Source organism: Aegilops tauschii, chromosome 4, assembly GCF_002575655.3.
Source record: "Aegilops tauschii subsp. strangulata cultivar AL8/78 chromosome 4, Aet v6.0, whole genome shotgun sequence".
Lineage (NCBI taxonomy): Eukaryota > Viridiplantae > Streptophyta > Magnoliopsida > Poales > Poaceae > Aegilops > Aegilops tauschii.
The window spans coordinates 315,071,773-315,087,142 of NC_053038.3; the positions used below are offsets into that span (position 1 = coordinate 315,071,773).

Here is a 15,370-nt window from a genome sequence, read left to right on the forward strand (position 1 = left end):
TTCGCAACACATGCAAACCCTAGTGACAGCGCCGAAGCGATCAACCGCATGAGCGTGCCGCACCCCACTTTATATAGGCTTCCGTCACGGGCTCAACACTTGGGCCTCGCTCGGACCCTAAAGCCCATAAGTCTACTCGGCCACAATCCGAATACAGCTCGGATCACATCCGACCAGTGTCCCCGGATCCGTCCTTGTAGGTTCCTTCCCTTAAGTGCGTGGCCCCTTAGGTTCGAGCCGGCTTGGTCGCAGTTCGGATCACCTCCGAACTGCATGGTTGGTAGTGGCCCCTAGCAAGGCATGTCGAACACCAAGCAGACTATGAAGCTGGTTAGGCGAACCTGTACATCATACTTCCATTCCTTTCGCAACACGATATATGTTGTCGGGCTCAAGGTGAGTCTGTCATCCTTGTGGCCCGACCTCTTTCTCGTTCCAGTGATGCCGACCACAAACCAGATTATCTCATAATCCTTGTCGCATGGCCATGCTTATCTTGGTCAGATCACACGAGGGGCCCATAGTATATCTCTCCTGATCGGAGGGGCAAATCCCATCTTGCTCGACCATGTCTCGCAACATGGGTCTGGACAAGCCTGAAACCTACCTTTGGAACTACCCAGTCACGGAGTAGCGTTTAGTCGGCCCAAAGCAAGTCTGTCACCATCCCGAGTACATGTGCCAGCTCAGGTCTTAGGACATAGAACGTATGTTGTACTAGAGACTCAAAGATGACGTATCGCTGCGTCTCATAGTTGGGTCTGTCCGACTCAGAGCTTATCTCGACTCGGATCTGACTACGTCGAATCCGACCAGATCCTTCCAAATCCATATTATCCGGTTAGCATCCAATGCCTCATGGCTAGTGAGACCAAGCCATCGACCGTGTCATATGCTAGTCTAGTTGGTTACGCGTCCACACAGCCCTATCGACTAGGGACCTTTTAGGACAGTCATCATACAATGCATAGTCCCACAAACAAGTCATGTACTTGCTAATACATATCATTGATAATGTCCAAGGACTATCTTTATTCATAAACACATAGGAAATATCATCATACATGGTTGCCTCTAGGGCATATCTCCAACAACCCTGCCGGAGGCCATGCTTAATCGGGTCGCCCAAGATACCATTATGCCAAACCCTCGAGGAAGATGAGTGTAGCAGGGAAACCACGGCGAAGAAGCAGATCAAGCAAATACATGATCAATATTTTTTCAGATATATGTTTTGTTGTCTACTTTTTTTAATACACATTTTACATTTTTTGTATACACGTGAAACATTCTTTGGATACACGTTGAAGATGTTAAGAGGAAGATGGTTGACAAGAGTACGCCGGCTGCGGCGATGGGAGCTGACAAAATCAATAGAAGACGCCGTGGGAAAATTTGTCTATTGGTTGGAAGCAAGCTCCACCTGTGTCTGGGAAGTCAGATCAAGCTGCTTACGAGAAATCCTCTCAAACAACACCATCTACTCAGATGAACAATGCTTTTGATTCTCGTGTGCCTGATGTGTCTTGGATCTGAAGTATAGTGAGATGATATGTGTTTAACTGTTGGGGTTCACAACATTATGTTGTAAACTATGTTAAGTCGAAATCTTTATTTATCTTCCATCGGAATATTGTTGGAAATATGCCCTAGAGGCAATAATATTGTATTATTATATTTAGATATTCATAATTAAGTGCTATAACTGCTATGATCCCGGAATATGTGATTCAGTGAAAACGAATATGCACGTGTGGAATGATAAACAGTAAAATGAGGTTCCTAGTCTTGCCTCTAAGATTGACTCAAGTGTTGTTGGTGATCATATTTTCTGGATCTTAGGGTATCATTAACAATAGTCCTAAAACAACACTGAGAATATGACGTTAGAAGAACGATCATATTGAATCAACCCAAACCTATTTGTTATTGTTTGAGGTAATATCGTCTGAAATCAATTGTTTTAACACGGAGTGTTGTTTTTTAGTTCCTTAGGCCATGAGAGTATCGTAGTCCCGTCTTACCATACAGTGGACTTTGGGGTTGCTCAAACGTCATCTGTAACACTATGATCATAACGATAACTTATAGGTTCATTTGAAAGTTTGACAAGGGACTAGATAGCTCGAGAGCGGAATTTGCTCCTTCGACGATGGAGAGATATTCTTAGTGTCCTCTTGGTATGAGGGCATCTACCATTGTTTGGTCAGACACAGGTGATTATATCACGGGGATGCCGGAACATTTCAACGAGAAAGAAGAACAAAACCGGTAACGAAGATAACAGTATAATGAGCATGTGTATGACTCAAGAGGATACTGACACATCTCACCTCTGGTTTTGTAAAGTGCCGTGAAGTAAAGGGAATAGCACATGATACCAAAGGTTCACTCGAATATTATTCTTGTACTCATAGGGATTGATATGGACGTTTACGGTTCCGTTATTGGTCATTGAACAAGGGGTTTTGTTCATGTCTATGTTTTACCAAACCTACAGGGTCACAAACTTAAGATAATCTCGATCTGCTAAGTGTTATTAGGATGGGAGTGACGAGGATTTATTTTTGAAATAGTGTCGTTAATATCCGAAATGGTTTCGAGAGGAACGGGAAGCGTTTAGGGGTCACTCGAAGGGTTTCGGAGTTTATCGGGCAATATCGGGTATTACAGATAAATAATATATAGTGAAAAATGTTTCCAGAGATGTTAAATTAATAATAAAAGGCTCTAGTAATTGTTAGGAAGCTTTTATAGTTAATTTAGGACACCGATAACCACCACACGGGTGGTGGAAGCAACACCCGACCACACACCCCATGACCACAGATTGCGCCACATCACCGCATGCATGCACAAGTGACGAAATTGATGATGTGAGCAGGAATCTTTCATTTTTTTCAGTTTTTAAAATGATTAATCTCTTAAATGAAAAATCCTACTGAAAAATCGTTTTCACCATTAAATCTGTCGCGACGAGATCTTCTAGTATCGATATGTTTCGACGATTTTTTTGGGTTAAAAGTTGTCATGTCTATTGCACATAAATTGCCATGGTGTTTACACTGAAGTTGCCATGATATGTTTCAACTACCTTTTCTTCTACGTTTAAAGTAAATTTTGACATGTTATAAAACGGAGAATTAAGAAACAAAACTTGCCATGGTGAATTACTAAAATTTGCCATCATTCATGAAATAATATTGACATGGTTCATAAATAAAAAAGAAATCCATTGTCAATTACTTTAAAAATGCATGATCAATGACTCAAATTTGCCATGAACCATAAACTAAAGTTGCCATGATGGATTGCTTAAATTTGCCATGATACATGCACTAAATTTTGCCATGGTTCATACAAAAAATAATTTCCATGGTCAAAAATACTAAAATTGCCATGATCTATAAACTAAATTTGCCATGATGAATTACTAAAAACTGCCATGACCCATGAATTAAATTTGTCATGGTTAATTACTAAAAATTGCCATGGTCAATTAATAAAAATGGCCATGAAAAGTAGTTAAAAATACAACGGTAGCTTTAAATCTAGAAGAAAAAATAGATGAAACGTATCATGGCAAATTTAGTGTAAACTCTATGACAATTACAATGTAAACATCATGGCAACTTTTGGCCAAAAAAATAATCAAAATATATCAATATGGGATCTAATTTTGATGATCTCGTCGAGACGGATTTAATGGTGAAAATGAATTTTTAATCGGATTTTTTATTTAGGAGATAAACATTTTTAAATCTGAAACACAAAAAGATTCTACTGATGTCATCTGTTTGATGTAGCAAGATGGATGGTAATGAGGGTGTTTGGACCATATTGCTTCAGGTCACACATGTGGCACTTATCATTTGGGTTAATTTAATATCAACGGGTCTTAAAAGGCTAAGAGGTGGAAGGCAACTTGGCCACAAGGGCCCAACAGGGGAGGTGCCCCCTTTCCCTCGGTAGGCTGAATTTGGGTGGGGGAAGGACTCCTCCTTCCCCCCTTTGCGGGCGCAAGGAGTGGAGTCCTTCCCCTCTTGTGGTGCCCCCTCCTCTCCCCTGCAACCTACAAATACTAGAGGCTTTTGCACCTTGTCAGCACACAAGTTTTGGAGCTTCCTCTAGTTCTCTAGTTCTAGTTATAGTTGGTCCTAGTTGATCAATTATAGCTTGACCTAGATCCTCTAATCCTCATAATTAGAAGCCTATGTGGTTCTAATCTCCTCCCTCTAATTCTTCGGTGATGATTAGCTTTGGACGGTGAAGCGTTATCGCATCGTGAAGACCGTACGCTTGCAACTTGTAGTGAGGCCATGCTTTTCGTCTTCCGCTCGAGGGCCGTTCGTAGGTGGTTCATGGGATCGTTCATCTACCGTTCGTGGGACTCCAAGTACGATCTACACCGACCCTCTTTTTCTGATGCAACTTGGAGTCGATAACGATCAAATTCAAACCGCTATGCATCTTCATATTGTTTCTAGGTGATCGGAGGGCATTTTTTGTTTTCTACTATGTTTCCCAACAAATATAATGTCAATGATTGTGCAGCTTGGCTTCAAACGCATCCTACAACTACATTCTTTGGTAGTGCTGCCATGGGCTTAGTTTTTTACCAGTTGTTGTACTAGTGGCTAATGAAGCTACCTGGCTGAACTTTCAGAGTTGTGTTGTAGTTAACATCATTAAGGGTGAAATTTCTCAGTTGGATGGTTTGGTTCATTTGTCTACAATCTTCTATAAGCAGCATCAATGGACTTGTCAAGTGAGAGAGATGTCCAACGAAACTTACCTGATTCGATTTCCTCCCTAGAAGATGGCAGACCTAGTTGAATTCTCTTTTAACTTACATGTTGATGGGGTTACCATTAAGGTTACTGAATGGAAGGGTGTGGTTCATCCTTTGTGTTAAATATTTAAAGCTTGGATGGTTATAGATGGTATTCCACCAAAATGATGCACTTGGAAGGTGTTTGCCCAAGTTGCCTCTTGCCTTAGGATCTTGGCAAATGTTGACTGGAGTGGAATGTTTAAGTTTATTTTCTCAAGTAAAAATCATGGTGGCTTGCAGAGATCCTACCAAAATCCCAGTTGAGAGACTGATTGAGATGAAGAAGAAGCATTTTCTTCTTAGCTTGCTGTAGAAGGCTTTGAGCAAGTGGTTACTTTTGACCCCTATGAAGATGAAAATGATGACATGTAGGGTGATGATAAGAAAACTGATGAGGTGGATGATCCTATGGAACATTCATGAGGAAAAGATTAAAGATGAGGACCATGCCATTGATGAGCTGAACAAAGCCAATATATCCCAAGAGCATGGCCTTCCTTAGGGTTCTTCTTCAAGGAAAATATCTGCTGGACATAAGTTTCATCATGCTGCCTTATCTAACTTTGGTGATGAAATTTTCATTGGGGATTTTAAGGAACAAGCCTGGTGTGACCCCCAACCTGCTAGTGAACCATTATGAGGAGATTGCAAACACTCCAAAAGAATTGTTGAATTCACAAACTGAAATGGAAGAAGGGTGCAACTCCAAAAGTTTGGCTGATACGTCTCCAACATATCTATATTCTATGAAGTATCCATGCTATATTTACATCAATTATATATGGTTTTGGTGCACTTTTATATTATTTTTATGGACTAACTTATTAATCTGGTACCTAGTGCCAGTTCCTGTTTTTTGCTTGTTTTTGATTTTGCAAAAAAAAAATCTAGGAAGGTCCAAATACGATGCCAATTTTTGACATTTTTGTTGGACCAAGAAGGACCCTGGAAGCTTCTAGAGTCATCGAGATGAGCCATGAGGCCCCCACATGGACACATGGCGCGACCAGGGGGTGGTCATGCCACCTGTACATGTGGGCCCCTAGGCCACCTTTTGGCGTAATTGCAACGCCACAAATTCCTATAAATACTGAAACCCTTTATCGCACCCTTAGAACAATTTTCCCCCTGCCGCGAGTTCATGTGTCATGGCGATCCCATTTGGAGGCCATCTCGGACACTTTGTCGGAGGGGGAACCCATCCACAGAGGCCTCTTTATCAACCTTGCTACGTCCATGGTGATGTATGATTAGTTCATCCTCAGGGATGAGGGTATGTACTAGTAGCTATGTGTTCAATCTTTCTCTCTCTCTCTCTCATGTTCTTGATGGATTTGATCTTGATTTGTATCATGAGCTTGATAATAAAGTTGGATCTTATGATGTTCATCTCCCTCTATCCTTAATATGGTGAACCGATTCTTGCTCTTTGAAGTTTCTTTATGTTGGATTGAATACTTTGGATTTGAGATCACTTGATGCATATCTAGTTATTAACTTGCGGATACCTGTGGTGACATTGGGGGTACTCTAAGCATAAAGTCTGAATGATGGTATCATATGGTGTTGTCGTAATATGATCTCTAGGACTATCTGTGACACTTTGGGGAGGTTCAATAGATTGATTGGAAAGAAAACTTTGAGGTGGTTCGCTACCTATGCGATTTCATCCTACTTCCTCCGATAGAATAGAAACTTTTGAGTGATTCTTTGCTGCACTTTAGGGGATCATCATGTGGTTCAATTATGTTAATGATGTTGAGAATTGGCACTAGCGAAAGTATGAACCATAGGCCTTGTTTTCTAGCATTTAGACACCATTTTACTCACTTTTGTTACTTACTACCTTGCTGTTTTTATTTGCTCGAAATATAAAAGGCTATTTCTACCATCCATATTAAACATCTATCATCATCTCTTCGTCGAACTACTGCACCTATATAATTGAAAATTGTATTGGGTGTGTTGGGGACACAAGAGGCTCTTTATATTTTGATTGCAGGGTTGTTTGAGAGAGAGCCACCTTCCCACTACACCTTTCGCGGATTGATAAGCCTTAGGTAATCCACTTGAGGTAAATGATGGTGATACGATGTATAGAACGTACTATACAGCATTGGCCTACTGTTTTGATATGCTTAAATCACTAGATGTGGTTAAATCTAATGAGGACAGTGATGATATGATGCAAGAAGTGGATAAGCAGCTTCCTAAAATCATGGAAATGTTGAATATGGGAAATTGCAAAAGATCATTACTGGCGCCTCTTGAGGATGTGTCTGACAAGAAACTTCAAACCGATGCTGGTCCTTTCCCATAACAAGTAGGGCCCTGTCTTGGTTTAGAAGCCTAACACTAGGACTCATGGCAATATTAGCATTATGGCCAAAGCTACCGCCTACTAGAGGAAGAAAAATCTTGAGGCCCCAACTACCTTTAGAGGTAACTCCGTTACTATTGTTAGTAATGATATTCTTATGAAACAAATTGAACAAGTTGATTTATCTGTTGGTGATAATGATCATAGTAAACAACATATTATCTCTGGTATTATTGAAGAAGAAAAAGAGCTATGTTTAGCTTTTACTAATGTTAATCCCGAGGTTACCTTACCTGATAATTTAGATTCTACTCTATGTCGGAATTTGAACACCCATGCTAGATCTTTTCCCTTCAATCGAGTTGGCACTGCTGGTCTTTTAGAGAAATTACCTGCTATTTTAACTAAAACTGAACTTTGTGGTTTGTCTCACCCATTTAGGACATCATGATATGTCTTATATGGAGATTAGAGGTTTGGGCCAACCTGGCAAAGTGTAGTGCTTAGGTGATACTATTTTCAAAACTAGATGTGATTTCATTGGTTTTCAAGAAACTAAGAAATATAGTGTTTCTAGGGTTTCCTCAAGGCTATCCAAACGAAGCTTTGTTGTTGTTGTTGTTGTTGTAGGGAAGGGTTTGGCGGAGTTTAAAATGCATCTTGGATCGGGTGAGCTCTCTGTTGCATCAGTTGAAAGTTCTCTACGTCGATGCTTAAGGTGCCCTTCTACCGATGATAGCTTGGCCATGATCCCTCCTGGAGCGGCGATTGGTGAGAAGACGGCGCCAGCTATGTTGAAAAATGTATTCCAAGAGATCTAGTCCTACGCGAGTGGATCTTTCCTTCTCACTGCTACGTTGCTTGCTCTACCTATTTTGGTAAAAAAGATTGTGTCGTATTTGAAGGTGTGATTGAGTCCTATGTAAGGATGCATTTTCCTGGTTGTTCCTTTTTCTAATAAAAGGGGCGGGGGTAACTCCTATTGCTCAAATAAAAATATACGTTAAACATTTTTCATTTTTTTTCAAATATATGTTTTTGAACATTTTTCTGAGTACGTATTAAAAGTTTTTCACATACACGTTGACCATTTTTTTAATTGCACAAAACTTTTTAAAATGTAGTGAACATTTTTTATATGGTGTTAATTTTTAAAATGTCCTGAGCATATTTTTGAAATGCGTGAATATTTGTTTGAAGTGTCACGTATATTTTATTTGTTTGTACAAAGCATTATTTTTCTATTACCTCAACATTAGTTTTACATTGTATAAATATATTTTCTAAATATCATGAACATTTTTTTGGAACATGTGAATATTTTTAATGTATATTTATTTGAATGCCCATCAACAACTTCTAAAAGTTGCGCGAACATTCTTTTGACACTGCATAAACATTTTAAATATAAATATTCATACCTTAGAATATTTCAGAATACAAATAAAATTAAAAAGAAAGAAATCAAAACAAACAGCGATCAAAGGGAAGGGAAGGAAGCATCGTCACATACAGCTAAGTTTCACCTCACATTAAGCGAGACACAGTCGCTCCCTGCAATCCTATCCACACACTCACTACTATCGCACGCACTTCCCCGTACCATCCACAAGGCAACAGTAGAAGCCCATGGAAGCAGCTCAGCGACGACGTCGCCTCCCCCCGGAGGCACGTGTCCGCTTCGAACGCATGTGTCAGCAAGCCCTGTCTTCCAACACGAGGCACACGCGTCCACCTCCCGGACGTACGTGTCACCCTCGCATTACTCGCCGAGGAGTATATACACACTTGCCCAAACGCTAGCTCACTCACTTGTGTACTGCAACACTACAGCCAACGCTACAGCACCAGCACGAGCGAGCAAGTTCCAGAGAAGTTCAACCACAGCGCGCGACCATGTCGTCGAGGCAGGACCAGCGTGAGGCGAGGGCCGAGGCCGACGCTCGCCGCGCCGCGGACGAGATCGCGCGCGCGCGGGACGAGCGGGTGATGCAGGCGGAGATGGACGCGCGACGCGCGGCGGACGAGATCGCGCGCGCCCGCGCGGACCGCGAGCACGGCGCACTGGGCGGCGGTGCCTACGCCGAGCACCCGAGCGGCGGCGTCGGCGGCATCCTGGGGAGCATGCAGGAGGGCGCCAAGTCCCTGGCCAGCGCGGTTGGCCGCACGTTCGGCGGCGCCAAGGACACCGCCGCAGACAAGAGCTACCAGGCGGCGGACGCCACCGGGAACAAGCTGGGCGAGTTCAAGGACTACACCGCCGAGAAGGCCAAGGAGAGCAACGACAGCGTCGCGCACAAGACGAGCGAGACGGCGGAGGCCACCAGGAACAAGCTCGGCGAGGCCAAGGACTACACCGTCGAGAAGGCGACGGAAGCCAAGGACACCGTGGCGCAGAAGACGAGCGAGACCGCTGAGGCTACCAAGAACAAGCTGGGAGAGTACAAGGACGCCTTGGCCGGGAAGACGCAGGAGGCCAAGGACACCACCATGCAGAAGGCCCAGCAGACGAAGGACGCCGCCGCCGAGAAGGCGAGGCAAGCTAAGGACGTGACACAGCAGAAGGCCGGCGTGTACACCGACGCCACCAAGGGGACCGCGCAGGAAGCCAGGGACAGGACCATGGCGACCACGCAGACCCACGATGCCGATGGGTATGCCACTCTCAAGTCTCAACTCATTAACTTGCACACAAGTCAAACTAGGACTTACATACACATTTTACGTGTTGATGCGCACGCAGGGGTCAGCAAGGGACCGGTCTGTTCGGGGCGCTGGGCAACATGACGGGCGCGATCAAGGAGAAGCTGACGGTTGGCTCGGGCACGCAGCAGCACGACGCCGGATGGCACGGCCTCCGGCTGGGCGACGAGGACGAGCGCGCGGTGAAGGAGCGCGCGGCGGAGAAGGCGGCGTCCGTCTACTTCGAGGAGAAGGACCGGCTGGCCAAGGAGCGCGCGGCGGAGCGGGTGGACAAATGCGTCGAGAAGTGCGTGGAAGGGTGCGCCGGCTCCTCCTGCGCCCACCGCAAGGGCAAGATGTGAGCGGCCGGGCGTCCCACGTGACCGACCGCGGGCGCGTCCTCGGTGCGACGTGCACACGTATCGCGTTCTCGTGCCATCCATGCCGTCACTCCGAGCATGGCGGCGACAATAAACTTTAACTCCTAGTGGAGGTCCAGTAGAGCCTTCGTTTTCAAGTTTCTTTTACTACCACCTTTTGTCTAAGTAGTGTAGTGTGTGCGCGTCCCTTAGTTTGAATCCATAAATGTCCTTCGGTTTCAAGTTTCTTTTACTACCACCTTTTGTCTAAGTGGTGTGTGTTCGTCCCTTAGTTTGGTGAATCCGTAAATGCTCTACTGCTTTGTTTTAGAATCTCCGGTGTCTTCGTATACCTTTTGCATGACCTGTGTGTACTGTCTGCGTGAGTCTGGCGTCTCGTATTGGTGTCTGTCTACCTCAGGACTAGTCTACGTGTGTGTGTTGTGTGCACCGAGGCGTACACATCCATATTTTTTCCTTTAGCGAGGGGATGCCGTCATGGCTACTGTATTGATATGATAATATCAGTACATCCTTCACAAAAGGAGCTTACAAAGAAAATCAGAGAATTCCCCCCTGCAAAAAAAAAAAAACCCAGAGAATTCATCGACCCAACTAGAAAAGACATCATGATCATAAGCGTATTTAAACCAGGAAAGTAGTCTTAACAGAATAAAACCACGTTTGGGTACTCCAACAAATCTGTTGATATGAAAAACTTAGAAAGAAGTCCACATAACCCCCCGGTTTTTTACAAACTGGTCACTTTACTACCCCCTGAGATCTAAAACCGGGTATTTAACCCCCTGAGCTTTCATGTGAATCATCCCTAACTCTGATTAGAGCGGATTTTGCAAGCGGTTTTGGCTACGTGGCAAGATGCACCTCCTTCCTGACTTGCAGCCGGCCTCGTCCGTTCTTCATCATTCTACGTGGCAAGATGCACCCCCTTCCTGACTTGCAGCCGGCCTCGTCCGTTCTTCATTATTCTTTTTTTTTTTTAAATCGTTCTTCATTATTCTACAAGTCTGAGCATCTTGGCGGTGAGCCTGCTCGTCTCCACGCACCGGGTGCACGCGCAACTGGCCAACCGAAGGAAGTTCTGGCGACCACTCGCGTGCGCGACCAGTACAGCTGTGCCCTCGTACTCAAGCTCTCCGAGGCGAACGGTGGTTGGGCGGTTGACGACGGTGGCGAGCAGGATATTGGCGCCGGAAGCGCCGAAGAGCTGGAGCGTCGGTTGTGAGGTGCACGTAATTTCTTTTCGGCTAGAACGTAAGCTCCGCCGGATACAATTGGATACAATATGCAGGTACAATACTGACCAAGTGGATCAATTCACTCCTGCACAAGCATGCACGTACATACACACAAGAAGTACGGCAGCCAGCTCCTGCCGATCCGAAAAAAGCTCTGGCCCCCGCGTCGCTCGTCCTGGGCGACACGGGCGGCGGCGCCGTCCCCCGCCCAACCTACCTCTCCTCCTGCCTCTCCCTCCCGCCGTCGCCGGAGGACGCCGCCGGCAAAGCTAGTGCGGCTGACGGCGGCGGCGGGGTCCCTGCTTGTGGTTGTTCTTTCCGAGGTCACAGGGACCCAAAGAGATCGAATCCATCCATGGTCACAAGTGAAAGCCAGATTTTCAATCGGGCAGACGTGCATGCGTCGCTAGTCAAGAAATCAATCAAGGTGCCTATGTGCTTGCTTGAGCCTAGCACGTACGCTCTCATCGACGGCGACGGAGACGATCGACTCTGCAGCTCGTACGACTCCGTGCTTGATGCAGCGGCCGTCGCTGGTGTGGCTGCTACGCCTAGATCTCACCCGGCGGCGGCCTCGATGTGGATCGCGCTGGCCACCGAAAGATCTTCAGGGTTTCTACCTCTAGATCCGGTGGTTGACATCGACGCAAACTATGTACAACGGCCTGACGCGGAGGGATGGTGGTGCAGCGGCGACAGTCACACATCGCATGTAACTGCTGGGCTCGTGGAAAAGTGGTGGCGATGACACTTGAGTGACTTGATGGTGGTGCTACTACGCACTCGGTCTCGAGCTCCGGGGTGAAAGCCTAGGTGACCCGAGTTGGTCATGCTTAGCAATGTCGATGTTTTTATGTCGTTACCTTGTTGTAGGCATTGCTCGGATATGCTCGGACTATTTCTTCAGGGTGAAAACCTAGATTCTGACCTTAGGCCACGGCATGCGGGCCTGGGCGGCGTGGGCGGGCCAGATCCGCCGGGCCTGGGCGCCGGACTGGTTGGCGGGTGCGGCGGCGCGACGTGTTGTGGAGTGGTCGGCGAAGAGCTCCTGGTGGCGGTGCGGCGGGCGTCAAGGTGGTGGTTCTCGCCTCTGGTCGGCTGGCCATCTCTGCTGGTGGCGGTGATGCGGGCCAGCATCGGCGACTAGTGGGGAGGACCGTGGCGGTGCGGGCTACATGCGGCACGGCGGGGAGCTTAATGAGTTCTTGTTGACGAAGGAAAGATGTGGCCGGGGTGACTACGGCGCACGGGGTCGCGATGGCAAGCCATACAAACTGCAAGCCATAACACAGCCGGCTGCTGGCTGGGGCTGCTCGTTCTTCGAGTTCCGACCAATACCTCGGAGCCATGTTGTTTGTTCGCACGGGGCCTACGTCCCGGGGTGGAGGTCGCGCAGCGTGAAGGTTAGCGAGTGGTTTGGACATGAGGACGTGAGCGACCCCATATTTTCCTTTTCAAAACGGAGGCAAAAGCTTTGCCTCATCCATTAATTACGCAGAAGAGAATTGCTTGGTTAATTAACGGAGAACCAGGCTAAAACCGTCACAAACCGCTGAGCGGCACATACAGACCGTGCCAGAACTCAGCCACCCTCGTCGAGGGCAGCACAACTCCGACTCTGAAGGAGAGATCCAAAGAAGAACTAGGCCAGGCTGGCGCCGTGGAAGACCACCGAACGGACCACCTGCTGCCTGTCATGGTTGCCACAGGGCCCGCCGCCGCAGTTTCGACTTCACCGCAACAAACAAACCGAGGTAATCTCACGGACACGTCGGAGAAGAGCCGACTACCGCAACCACCGCAACGCCTCTGACTTCACTCACCCCATCATCGTTGCCACAGAAGCCTTGACGCCACATCAACGCCTTCCACCACCCAACCTCCCAACACACCCACTGGTCCCTCCGACTGGATTAACCTCCAAAATCGATGTCCTCAAGAGGGGAACAACGTCAACACGCCGCCAACGACCGACCCTCGGGTCTGGAGTTTCCCCCGGAGTTGTCCCTTGTAGAGGAAAAGAGAGCATCCTGTCGACGCCTTCAGAAAGGTCACGGCGTCCACGGACGCCGCCATCACAGGCTCCAGCCATGGCCAGAAACGGGTTTTCACCCGGCCCTTGAAATCCTCTGGTCGACAGCCAATCCGTCAGCCCACCTTCGGACCTACCCTCGCTGCACCTCCACGCATCAGCCACCCCGGCAGCCGAAACATGCATCCCCATCGCCGTCGGTCGCCTCTCCTTCGCCCAGGCCAGAGCCTGAGTACCCACGCTGACTCCAGATCTGAGCGCCAAGCCCCACGACCCGCTGACTCCAGATCTGAGCGCCAAGCCCCACGACCCGCCGCGCTCCGGTCCGCAACCAACACCACCGCGTCGCCCAGCAGGAACGACGCCCAAGCTCCGGGGCCGTCCCCCTGCAGCACCACATCCGCGCAGCCTCCAGCAGCACCACATCCTTACCGCGTGCAGCCACCGACAGCCGCACACGCCGCGCCCCTGCCGAGCCCGCGCTGCTCGCGGTCGCCGCGAGCCCGTCCCCGCGCCGCCATGCCCCTTGATGCGCCCGGCCGCGCCAGGTCCGCGCCCGGCCGTGCCAGGTCCACCCCCAGCTGCCCCTTGCATCCGCTGCTCTGCAGACCTCCACTCGCCGGCCCCGCACAGCCGCACCACTGCGGCGCCCCGACCACCACGCCCCAACGGCGCCCAAAGCCGTCGCCGGGGCAGCCAGATCCGCCGCACGGGCCTCGCCTCGGACCTCCACTTGCCAGCGTCGTGCACCCACACCTCCGTGCCGACCAGGCCACCGCGACCCTCTTCGCACGCACCGCGCCGGCTGGCGCTGCCTCGCCGCGACGCCTGGAGCGCGAGCGCCCTCGCCAGAGCGTGAATCCCTGCTGAATCGAGCGGCCCGCGCCAGCCAAACCCGAGCGAGAGGAGGGAAGGGCCCCGCCGCCGCCGACGCCGCCCGGGCTTTGCCCGGTGACGCCCTCCGGCGGCGGCGAGGGGAGGATGGACGGGGGCTGTGCCGCTGGCGGCGGCGGCTGGGTTCGCTCCCAGGCCGCCTGCGGGAGCGACCAAAGGAGCGTCTAGGAGGGCACACAGTTAGCGACCCCATATACACGGCGACGGTTTAAGGATGGGAGGGGAAGAAAGGAATCAACCAGGACATGGCCGCCGCTGCGTCGATGCGCCGCTGCCTGGTACGAATAGTTGTCCCGCTCGTCCTCCAGCAACAACATAGCCGCCGTTACTCGGGCTCGTCCTCCATCCACCGCATGGTTGTCCTTGTGTTCGTGCTCAGGATCCTGCTCGCCGGCGGCTTCCTTGCGCCCGTCCTCCGGCCACGCATGGTTGTTGTTGCGTTCACGCCGAGGATCCTGCTCGCCGATGCTAGAGATATGACCAGGGCTGGAGCATGGAGGACATGACAACGCCATCAGCGATGTGTGCCACCTGGGGCAACGGCCGGCCATGCCCCGACGGCGACGCCACCCTCTGCGAGCTTCTGAAGCACAAGGCCAAGGACGTGCGCGTGCCATTGTTTGGGACGCCCTCACCTCCATGGAACTCTCTCGACATGCGTGGGGCACATGAGACGCACAACGTCGAGGCAGTGGAGTACTTAAACGACACCGCCGTGCAGTGCGCTCTGTGTATGGAACCCAACGCCAGCGAGGGTGGTAGGAGCGGCAAGCTACACGAATTCGAGATGCGCCTCTAGGCTTCCGCGCATGGAGTTATGTGGGGAAGGCCACCAATGGCTTCAACCGAACAAGGACGAAGAATGGAGAAAGATTAGACGCTGGAGCTTGTGAATCGTCTCCAATAACCAATCTGGAGAAGTGAGAGAGAGAGAAGAGGTCACGGGAGGAGTTTTTCTGTTGAGCGTAAAGGTCATGGGGCGAGCCAGGA

At 48.8% G+C, this 15,370-nt stretch overlaps 1 protein-coding gene across 1 annotated transcript; it reads left to right on the top strand.

Annotated features, from left to right (window-relative positions):
• Positions 1-8,969: 8,969 nt before the first annotated feature.
• On the top strand, positions 8,970-10,528 carry LOC109783898 (late embryogenesis abundant protein 17). The gene is made up of 2 exons (XM_020342479.4): positions 8,970-9,808; positions 9,898-10,528. The coding sequence occupies exons 1-2, from the start codon at positions 9,051-9,053 to the stop codon at positions 10,196-10,198; spliced, it is 1,059 nt and encodes a 352-aa protein (XP_020198068.1). The 5' UTR covers positions 8,970-9,050; the 3' UTR covers positions 10,199-10,528.
• Positions 10,529-15,370: the final 4,842 nt, after the last annotated feature.

Excerpts from the sequence above, each read along its gene's own strand:
- LOC109783898 (XM_020342479.4), top strand. The coding sequence starts at position 9,051 with ATGTCGTCGAGGCAGGACCAGCGTGAGGCGAGGGCCGAGGCCGACGCT. Across the intron at positions 9,809-9,897 it reads CAGACCCACGATGCCGATGG|GGGTCAGCAAGGGACCGGTC; the intron begins GTATGCCACTCT and ends ATGCGCACGCAG.